Raw genomic sequence first — 11416 nt, forward strand, 5'->3', positions numbered from 1 at the left:
TCTCTGACGTCCTGATGGATCTATTGCATCTTCCAGAAGGGCAATGAGAAGATTATCCAAGACTTCTACTAAGATCTCTTCAATAGCCACGTCCACCTGCTCACATACAAAACTTCGCAGGATGGATATATCTTTCCCAAAGTTCTCCCTACTGAAATCCGACACACCATTTCATCGGTAAAGAAACAAACAGAACCGGGCTCAGACAAGGTCATACCTGAGCACCTGAAGAATCTACCATCAGTACTCATCAATACACTGGCTCGGCTTTTCACATACTACCTATATGAATGCAAGTTTCCATCCCAATGGAAAGCCAGCAGGACTGTACTGCTGTACAAGAAGGGAGACATCCACGACATTGGCAACTATCTCCCGATCTGCTTATTGTCTGTCATCTACAAGCTGTTCACTCGAGTCATCCTGAATAGGATTTGCAGAATACTAGATGAAGGACAACAACGTGAGCAAGCTGGGTTCTGAAAAGGATTCAGCAAGATTGATCATATCCTCATGGTAACCAAGCTTATTGAGGTTTCTCGGGAGTTTAAGATGTTGCTCTGTCTAACATTTCTTGATTTTAAGAAGGCCTTTGATTCTGTTGATACTGAAGCAATCATCGAAGCAGTAGCCAAACAGAGTATTCAAACTCAATACATCAGGATCCTCCATGAATGAGTTGTATTACAGATTCACTACCAGAATCTCGCCATTCTACAAGAAAGTGTTCATTGACGCAAATAGAGGGGCATAGCAGGGTGATACCATTTCACCAAAATTCTTCAGTGCCACTCTCAAGAACATCATGCAACAACTGGAATGGGTAGTAATGGGAGTGAAGATAGACGGTCGGCAACTACACCACCTCCGCTTCTCTGATGACATCGTCCTAATAACACCAAACATTTGCCAAGCAGTGCAAATACTTGCCGACATCTACCATGAGTGTGGAAACGTCGGGCTACAGCTGAATCTCACGAAGACAATGTTTATGAGAAAGGTCAGTTCCTGATGTTCCATTCACTCTCAATGGAATTAACATCTCCGAAGGCAGCACATAACTATGTGTAACTAGGTCGAGAACTCAACATGATGAATGACCTGGCACCTGAGTTGTGCAGGAGGAAGAGAGTGGCTTGGAATGTCTTCAAGAACGTCGAAGAAATAGCTAAGGCAGTGAGAACCTCCGGCTCTGGGTACATCTTTTCAACTTCACAGTTTTTCCTGCATTAACATACACCTCCGAGACCTGGACCTTACAAAAACAGTATTAGAAAGCTATTTGGGTCTCCCAAAGCGGAATCAGAAGAGCTATGCTTGGAGTATCACACTTCACTCAAGTGAGAGAAGGAATCTGGAGTTCTTACCTCCGTTGACGATTGAGAATCAGGGATGCTATCTCATTTGCGAAGGAGTTGAAAATCAGATGGAAAAAAAAATCAGATAGGCTGGGCACGTAATGTGATTGAGAGACAACCGCTGGACTAGAGCCGTTACCAACAGGATTTCATGAGACATCAAAAGATCGCGTGGCCGCCCACCTATGAGAAGGTCAGTGTTCTTTGTCAAGACCCTGAACGAATGGTTTGAGGCTCTTTGTGTTCCTGGAGCGAGCAGATGCCATTGGGCTACACTGTATAGGACAGGGATGAGTGGAGACGTTACTGGCACCTGCTTGAGCAAATTGATGAGTAATGGGATGTCAAGTGATCAAGTGATCAACTTTATAGTTCTGTTTATGTTAGTAGGTAGTAGTGTGAGGGTGAAACTCTTGCCATGACAAGCCGTAACTAACATTAAGACTCTACTAGGCCTCAGTTTCAGTTTCTTCAGAGGAGTTGTAGTTTCTGGTAAACTCCCAGTTGAGTAATGTGTCTAGATAAGGAACTAGGCAGTTAAGTCTGGCCAGTCATGAAGGGTCACTGTACCTTCCTTAGAAACTGTTAATAACCATTATCTAATTGCTGACCACTATTGTAGTAGGGCCAATGCTAAAAATAGACCAGTATATAAACATAAATTGCTTCTTAACTCTGAACCCTATATAAAATGCTTGTGATTTGGAGCCAGGGTTCTTGTCAAGACTCCACTCTTTGGATGAGACTTGGACCCTAGGTTGAGCTAGAAATGGCTTGGGCTAGTAATAAAGTTCTTTTGCTTTTCCATTATCATTTGTGGACTTGGTCTCTTCGCAATTGGGTATCTGAAACTCAGGCACATCAGAAGAACAAAATTAAAACTTTAGAAATATTTTATGTAAAGGCACCTATAGACAATGCCTAATTTGGGAAACTGGACCTCTGAATTTAGGAAATGTTAACAAGAGAAGACAAACAACCTCACTTAGTGTAACTTATTTATTATCAAGAGAATACTATAAGAGATCTCTTAGAGTTCAGCACTTCATGTTAAGTCCTCAAGTCTTCCCTTAAATCCAGTCCTCTCTTTCATTTTATCAATTTTAGGTGATTGCTTGTGGATAGAATCATTCTTGACAGGTTCTAGTTGTTCTGTCATCTCCCCCATATTGCTATTATTTATTTTCTACAAATTCTCTCTCTCTTGTTTTTTTACTTTTTGGCTAACACCCATGATGGACAGGGGTTACTCCTAGCTTATGAATTCAGGAATTTCTCCTGGCAGTGCTTGGGGGACCATATGGGATGCTGAAAATGAATCCCAGGTTTACCACATGCAAGGCAAACGGTCTACCCACTGTACTATTGTTCCAGCCCTTCTACAAATTCCTTAATAAATGCCACTGTGATTAGTTCAAATTGAAATTAAAGGGTGGTTGTCACGCGCATGCGCGTGCGCACGCGTGTGTGTGTGTGTGTGTGTGTGTGTGTGTGTGTGTGTCAAAGTTCATTACATGTTAGAGGGGAATCTGCTTTCTCTTTAGAGTATTTTTCAGAGATACTCTCTCAACTCCTTCATATCTGGCCATCTCCACAGATGCCAAACATTCTTTTTATTCTCTTTCCTACACAGAGAGCTTGGACTGGAGCAATAGCACAGTGGGTAGGGCGTTTGCCTTGTATGTGGCCGAACCGAGTTTCATTCCTCCACCTCTCTCAGAGAGCCTGGAAAGCTACCGAGAGTATCCTGCCAGCACGACAAAGCCTGGCAAGCTATCTATGACGTATTTGATATGCCAAAAACAGTAACAACAAGTCTCACAATTTGTTGTGAGACTTTACTGATGCTCGCTCAAGAAAATGAATAAATAACGGAAGGACAGTGCTACAGTGCTATATAGAGAGCTTGCCAGAGGAAACCTCTAGGATGCCTTGTGTCTATTCTCCATGGGTCTGAAGCATTCTTTGTGGGCATTATGATTAAGAAGGGTGTGGATGATTATAAAGCTGCCTGGATTCATCCTCATGATCCTACAGAGGTGTCCCTTCATATTTTCTTTCCTATTCTTTAATAAGCTGCCATTGTCATTCACAGTAATCAATATCAAGTCTGCCTTACTAGTGCATACAATTTAGAGACCTGAAACTCAGAAATTTAGGGAGATGTTTGGGAAAAATAAATTCATTTGTCCAATGAAAGACCTGAATTCTGTGGAGACCCTTTAGCATTCAGGGGAATGATTCAGTCATCCCATTGCAACTCCCATAATAAGCCTTGCAATTCAGTACCCTGGGTAAAACAGATTTTTATATACTATGCTGAGAAATTCACAAATAGACAATGGATAAATTCATTCTATATAGCAATTACTCTTCAGTACTCAGGGGGTACTGACAAATGAGCCACACCAAAATTTCATCTGCAATGTTATTCTGAGTGGTTCCAATGGTTATGATTGGTGTTGGAATTGACCAACAGTAATAGCAGAGAATTAGGTAGTATTTCCCAGAATATAGTGCTGGTTCAACACCTAGAAGAATAGACTATACTCCATAATACATAGAAAATTGCACTGTGTTTCTGTGAAAGACACAGCAGGAAGACAATGATGTTAATTAGCTCTATTCAACTCTTCTACTTCATAGGGCTTTCATTTCAATGTAGGTGTAAGGAGTGAAGTAGTACGGATGTGAAAAACTACAGTGCACGGGAGAAAATCCTCCAATGACGTATTGTGGCTATCGTGGAAATATGACCCAAACCTCAGATGGAAAACAGAAGACCATCTTCAGAGAAAGTTTCAGTACCCAGTCCAATTTATAAATCCTATTTTTCTGAAATATCGCTGAGCTGATAGATGCAATGCAGCTTTGTTTTGTTGTTGCCCTTCTGTCATTTCTCACATCTCCTTTCTCTAATTCCCTTTCCAGTGTAGCAGGCACGTGTGAAGATAAATGTGTGTTTTGAGTTTTTAGCCCGGATTCTGGGATGATTTTCCAAAGCTGCACAAATTTCATTGTTAGATTTTCTCACCCCATGTGTATTTCTAAGTTTTGAGGAATGAAGAAATCATAACTGTGATATGAAGTTGCCATATGTCTTCAAGTTCAAACATTAGAGTGATTGGAAAATCAGCAATCCAAGTAAGGCATGCATCTCATCAATAACATGACACCAAGATAAAGACGCACCAGAGAATATTCTTCCCAATCTTTAAATTTGACCTATTTTTTTCTTTTAGAATCTACCTTATTCCCTGACCTCATTTTACTTTTTCAATGAAATATTAAATTTTTTAGGCCACACTTGTGTGATTTTGTATTCTGTTCATATAGAAAATTTTTGAGGAAGAATTTTGTGGTATGTTTCTTTTTCTTTCAGGTTCTGGGTAATTGATGAATTTTGCTTCCCCCCAATGCATTTTGTGTGAATGACTATCTATGTACTGTGCAAGTGGGAAGTATGTTGTAAATAGATAAAGATATTTCTCTGCCACATTTCCTACCACTCATTCCTCCAGAAAAAAATCTGCATAAATAGCATCAGTGGGGTTATAATTTTTGTATAACATGTGCTGTGACTTTTCCTGCTGTTTAGTTTTGGGGCTGAGCCATATAGTGTTGAGGTGCGGTTTCTGACTCAATCCTTGGGGATTGCTTCTGGCAGTGTTCAAAAGAACATATTCTCTTCTTTCATGCAAAAAACATGTGCCCATTGAGCTATCTTTCAGTCTTACAATATTTAAAAATCATTCATAGACTGCATTTAAATACGATTTTAATGGAAATATAAAATGGAGATTTTTTTGGAAACATTAATTTTTAAATGTCATATATAAGTAAATAATAAATGAAATATTATACATCTATATATGAAATATATTTCTAAATATGGATTTTGGGGGGAAGTATAATAAATTTTCTGATTGAGCATTTAATTATAGTGTGCTCTTAAACATTGGAAGTTGTGAATTCTTAAAATGAAAAATACAACAAAATGAAAATTTAACATTAGCTACTTTAAGCTAATCACTGCTGGCAGTAGAGGCTGCAAAATGAAAAAAATTTATTCATTTTATTCAATACATAGAGCAATCTTGTTAATTTATTGGAACAAGATTTGATATGCTCTTAAACTTTGGGAACCTACAATATAATTTTGGGTATTAGTGATATGCACGTATTCATGGTAAGACTTTCTGGATCTTAAGCCTAGAGAGAAGAGCGTCATCATTCAAGTGCTTATGTTCTGGAATTGTACTAGGTTCTCCAGAAGAGAAAATAGCATTTTCAAATCTCTCCAGATAAAATAATTACCCCAAGGGATCAAAGTGATAAAGAAGTTGAGAAGCATGCTTTGCATGCTGCCAATTCCATTTGATCCCCCACACCCCATATGCTTCCCCAAGTACCTCCATGAGTGACTCCTGAGCACAGAAATAGGAGTAAGTCCTAAGATCTGTCAGGTATGGCCCACACCCTCCAAGGGGAAAAGAAGAAAGGGAATAATTTATATGATATTTCTCACATTTATAAACACAAAAACCTCTTAAAGTGCTAGATAAGGACAACTAATAAAACAAATTTTAGACATTACTTCTTGTATCAATATTTAGGTGCTATCTCTTTATCTAATGGATTTAATGATGTATTATAATTGTGCTATAGACCCAAGAATAATTCATTTATAAAGCACTGAAAATAGTTCCATAAGAGTGTACTAAAGGACTGGGAAGAAGCATGGAGTTATATGTTAGAACCATGGTTTGGCTTCCTACATCATAAACCACTTCCACCCTTACAAGCATCACCAGGTATATACTTGGAGCCTCCAGTGGAGTGCCTCCTGCCGTTGTCCCCACAAAATATAGAAAGTTATAAAGCATTCTATAAAAGTTTATATGCTAAAACAAAAACACAGCTGTCTTGAAAAATATGACATTAGGTGCTAGAGCTGTAGTACAGTGGGTAGAGGGTTTGTTTTGCACACAGCTCATCCAGGTTCAATCCCCAGCACCCTATCTGAAATGCCAAGTCCTTCCAGGAGTGACTAAGCACTCTGGGTGTGGTCTAAACCTCCCCTTGTAAAGTAGCACTATACCGAGGGACTGGAGGGCTAGTACTGAGGGTAGGATACCTCCCTGGCACACAGATGACTTTAATTTGATCCTCAGAAGTGTAAGTAAGTGACCACCAAACACTGCTAGGAGTGATACTTGAGTGCACAGCTAGGCACAATCCCTCAAAACAGCTGTGGCCCCAAAATTAAGAAACAAAAAATAGCAGTGTACCATCATTTAGTCTATAAGCATAATGCTGAAACCCAAATCAGATTTCCATTATTTCTAATTACTGATTTGCTATTGTAAATAACTTATTGTCAATGATGTCTTTATTTAAACAAGAATATTTTTAAATTAAAAAAGTCTAGGTTTTCCAGTTTACTTTAAGTCCTAATACACATAATTTGTTCAAGTAACTTTGTGTTATAGGAGATATGTGATTTTTCTCAGGTTTTTGTTTCAGAATTCATACTGCCTTTGTTTCCTCAAAATTAAAAAGATTTAAAAAAACGATTTGCGGACACAGGCCCCAGGCTTTAAGATGTAACTTTCATGCTTTGGAAATAAGATACTGACATTTCAATTCTCTGATTTTAAATTCTTCAGATATTTAAACCAAAGACATATATTGTTCATAATCTTGTAGTAGCTTAATTGCTTTGACTTTAAGGTTATCCACAAGCCAAATTGCTATTTCCGGGGAAGGTTTGTTCTGAATATCTTGGACAGACTACGGCCACCTACGAGATGAGATGGTCAGACTTCTTCATCAAGACCCTGAACGATCGGTTTGAGGGTCTTTGTGTTCCTAGAATAAGCAGACACCGTTGGGCTACACTAGCATGTGACAGGGATGAATAGAGATATTACTGGCGCCCTCTTGAACAAATTGATGAGTAATGGGAAGTCAAGTGATCAAGTGATAGCAGGGTAGATTTTTCTCATGTGAAAATTCTAATTCAGTTAGAACTTTGAGTATATTGTGACATAACTCTTAAGTTCTGGGTAGTTGTTAGGAGTGTCTGTAAGTGACTTTATAACGTTTCCTACAATGTGATTTGAATTATCCATTAGTTTCAAGTATCCTTATATGTGTTTCTTTTTCCCCTCCATAGTGTACACTCCCAACAGTGTTGGGGAACCCAGGACCCTCACTCAGCTACTCTCTATCAATTCAAAGCTTCAGCCCTGAGGTGAGTTTCCTTGTCTGAGAATATTTGGGGACCAAGAACCACAAGCAGTGGTGATCCAAGGACCATGAGAAAAGTAAGATAAAACTACATACTAGACATGAGCAGAGCAGAACCACTAAGATGTTTCCCCCCTTACCATATAGTTGTTGTTTGTACATAGAGTTTAATAGGGGAAGTTATTTTGTTTGGAAACTATAAGCCAGAGTATTTCTGTTGCTTTAGCATTTTTCCCAGTCAGCTACTATTTAGTTTTTCTCCTTTTGGATATACTCTAATTTGAATGTATTCCTACTTTTATGGTCTCATCATTCTTACATTTTAGAATTTCTTATACAAAAAGAATAACACAGTGAATCTATGTATATACCTGTAACCATCAAGCACGGTCACGGTGACAATCCTCCAGTTGTTCATTGATTTGCTCAAGCAACATCTCCATTGCGAGATTTGTTGTTACTGTGTTTGGCATCTTGAATACTTCACAGGTATCTTGCCAGGCTTTGTCGTGCGGGTGAGATACTCTAGGTAGCTTGCCGGGCTCTCCTAGAGGGGCAGAGGAATCGAACCTGGCTCAGCCGAGACGGCTGTGCACAAGGCAAATGCCCTACTGCTGATATTTGGACTCTATATTTCGTATTGTAGCACATGATGATTATGAAATGGTTATGAGAAGAATAATATATTTTGTCTTAAAATATTTATTTTGTGTCTCTAAGAAATATTTTTAAATGTAATTATATAATCATATCTAAAATATTATAATTCTTACCTTAGACAATAATACCCATAGAAGATTTATTTCATATTTTTGTTGTGATTTAAGCATGATCCCTATAGGTAGCAAAAGTAGGTGATCTGAAATACAGTAAAGGTTATTTTGCTAGGTATTTGACAGTTAGATGTACAGATTTTCCAATTCTTTACAGAGTCATAGAAACAGTGGTTATCACCAAAATTGATTTGGTACTAGAGACTACATAAGAAAATTATAATAATATTTTGTACTTTCTTACCTGAATATGTTTCCTTTAACAATTTATAGTCCCTTTTTTACATCATAGTCAATATTGCCTTCTGTTGCCATGACCAGTTTGTCCTGGATACTGCTTTTCTTCTCGGCAGCCTTACCTCAGATACAAGGTAATAAATCCATACCTCTGTCTGTGAGTGCATTGTGCATTTTCAGTTAAAAGAGGGGGTGACGGGATTGTGACAGATGTTGTAAGATGTAGTATATGCTGCCCAAATAAAGCAACTTGAAAATATTTTATCTTCACTGTTCCTTTTGATAACTAGTGGTGGGAGTGTGTAATATTGGTACATTAAGATTAAAGATCATTTATGAATTTTTCAGTGATCTCTATGAACTAGATGGAAGAAATAAAGCATTTGAAGTAATTATGTGGAAGGAAAATGATTGTACAAGTTATAAGTAAAGCCAGAGTGGGAAATAGAATTTATATAGTTAAAAGTCAAAAGAAGGAAAAGTGTCATGTTTAGTAAACCTGAGAAAGAATCAAAAAAATTTAAAAGAGTTCACAAAATGGAAGGTATCATTGTTAGATCACCAAACCTAACCTCATAGGTGAGCCATATTCCTACTCCAGTTTTCCTTCTACGTCATCTCTCTCTTTCATTTCTTCCATTCTAGGTGGCGACTTTGAGAAGGAATTTACCCTTCCACATTTCAATTGTCCAGCAGAGTCTGTGACGTATTTCTCTAACTGCTATATCTTATCCGTAAATCCAGCTTCCTGGATGGATGCCAATGTAGGTGTTTGATGACTAGTGTTTATTAGATAATATGGAGGGATTTTTGCTCTCTAAACGCATCAACTCTCAGTTTCTCTCTGCCAGATTATCCCCCGAGATAAGAAGTTCCTCCTCATTTATCTTTCCCTACACAGATTGCTTGCCAGAAGTATTCCTCAGGACACCTTGTTTCTGTGACCAGTGGGTCTGAAGCTTTCTTCCTGAGTGCCCTGATCAAGAACAGTATGAATAGCTACTATGATGTGTGGATTGGGCTCCATGATCCCTCAGAGGTGACATTTCCATCTTTTCTTAGTTACTCCACAAGTTCTATCACCATCCAGGACACTTAGAAAACCCTGAAGTTCAGACATTCACTGAGATTCCAAGAAAATCCTTTATTGTGTCTAATAGAAAACCTGAGTTTTATGGAAGTCCTGGGTGAAAGGTGAAGTCCCATTAACCTTCATTATATTTTGGGATTTTTCTGTTTTGTTTTGGGGGCCACATCTAGAGATACTCAAGACTTCCTTCTGATTCTATGCTTAGAGATCACTCCTGGAAAAACCCGGGACCATAAAGGGTGTGGGGAATTCAACCTGGGTCAGCTGAATGCAAGGCAAGTGCCTTACCTGTGGTACTATCACACTGGTCCCTCTTATCAAATATTTATACATTTTGTAGAATGGCCTTGTTATTTATTGCTTTGACATCACTGATTTTGTACATTCTATACTGAGAAAATTCTAAATCATTAGCCAATTTTTAAAAAATTTTTATTAGTGAAACACCATGAGGAACAGTTGTATATTTACAGATTTCTGTGCTTGGGTTTCAATTATACAATGATCAAACACCCATCCCTCCACCAGTGCCCATTTTCCACCACCACTGGTCCCAGTATCCCTCCCACCTCCCATTCCCCCATCCCACCCTGCCTCTGTGGCAGGACATTCCCTTTTGCCACAATTTTTGTCTTTAAATTGTACTTTGTCTTTCCCCTTAAAAAGCTACATATAAATACACCATTAATTACTATTCACGTGTAATATGTTATTATGAAACTTCCAGTGGTCATTCTGATTATTGTTTTGGTGATTGGCCAAGAGTAGCAGCAAAGAATTAGGGAAATTTTCCCAAAAGACAGATCTAACGTAGCTTCTGAAATAACATACCAAGTTTCCTGATGTTTAGGGAGGTTATTGGGTGATTATTGAGGGACATATATGAGGATGAAATCTCTAATATCCATTTGTACATTTTGCTCTACCTTCTGCCTTTTAGGGCCTCCGACCTTATGGAAGTGGATGGGAATGGAGTAGTACTGATTTGATGAACTATAATGCCTGGGAGATAAATCCCCCAATTCCATATTCTGGCTACTGTGGAAGTGTAACCAAAAACTCAGGTAAGTGTAACTCAAAACTCAGAATGAATGAGGACCATCTTTATTCCAAATCTTTCTAAGCACTTAATACCCATTTTTAAATCTGATTTTTCCCAAATCTTGTTGAGAAGGTTGAACAATTCAATGTTGAATTGTTCTATAACACCCCCTCTTTATTTTTTGGAAACCCCTATCAATTAAGCAGCTAAATGTCCTATGAGGATGAGTCTGAGATTTTGAACTTAAACTAGAATTTGGAATGCTTTTCTGTTTCAGAAATCCTATGAGATAGGTTTAATTTAGCACTTTTTTCTCTCTAGATTTTTTGAAATGGAAAGATAATAACTGTGATGCTAAGTTACCCTATGTCTGCAAGTTCAAGTATTAAGCGGTGTGGAGAGCCATCAAGTTGAGTTAGGCATGCAGCACATCATTTATATGGTTTCAAGATGAAGGAAGATACACCACTTTGCAAGCAAATGTTTTCCACAAACCCTCAACTTGATGTGATCCTTATCATATTCTCAAGCCTCATCTGACCTTCCCTCTTTTTGTTTTACTTGGCTTGGGTTCAAACAATGAAATATAAATGATTTAGATGACACTGTGCATTTGTACACTGTTATTGTAGCAAGATTTTAAGGAATAATTTTATGTGATAAG

General features: G+C 38.1%; 1 protein-coding gene across 1 annotated transcript in view; it reads left to right on the forward strand.

Moving 5' to 3' along the window:
* LOC130028257 (lithostathine-like) overlaps window positions 1-11141 on the forward strand; it is a 34890-nt gene extending 23749 nt beyond the window's left edge. The window contains exons 4-5 of the mRNA XM_056119004.1: window positions 10651-10774; window positions 11074-11141. Of these exons, the coding sequence (XP_055974979.1) occupies window positions 10651-10774; window positions 11074-11141 (192 nt within the window). The remainder of the gene's footprint in view (window positions 1-10650; window positions 10775-11073) is intronic.
* The last annotated feature ends 275 nt before the right edge of the window (window positions 11142-11416 follow it).

The sequence above is a fragment of the Sorex fumeus genome, unplaced genomic scaffold (genome assembly GCF_029834395.1).
Source record: "Sorex fumeus unplaced genomic scaffold, SorFum_2.1 ptg000003l, whole genome shotgun sequence".
Lineage (NCBI taxonomy): Eukaryota > Metazoa > Chordata > Mammalia > Eulipotyphla > Soricidae > Sorex > Sorex fumeus.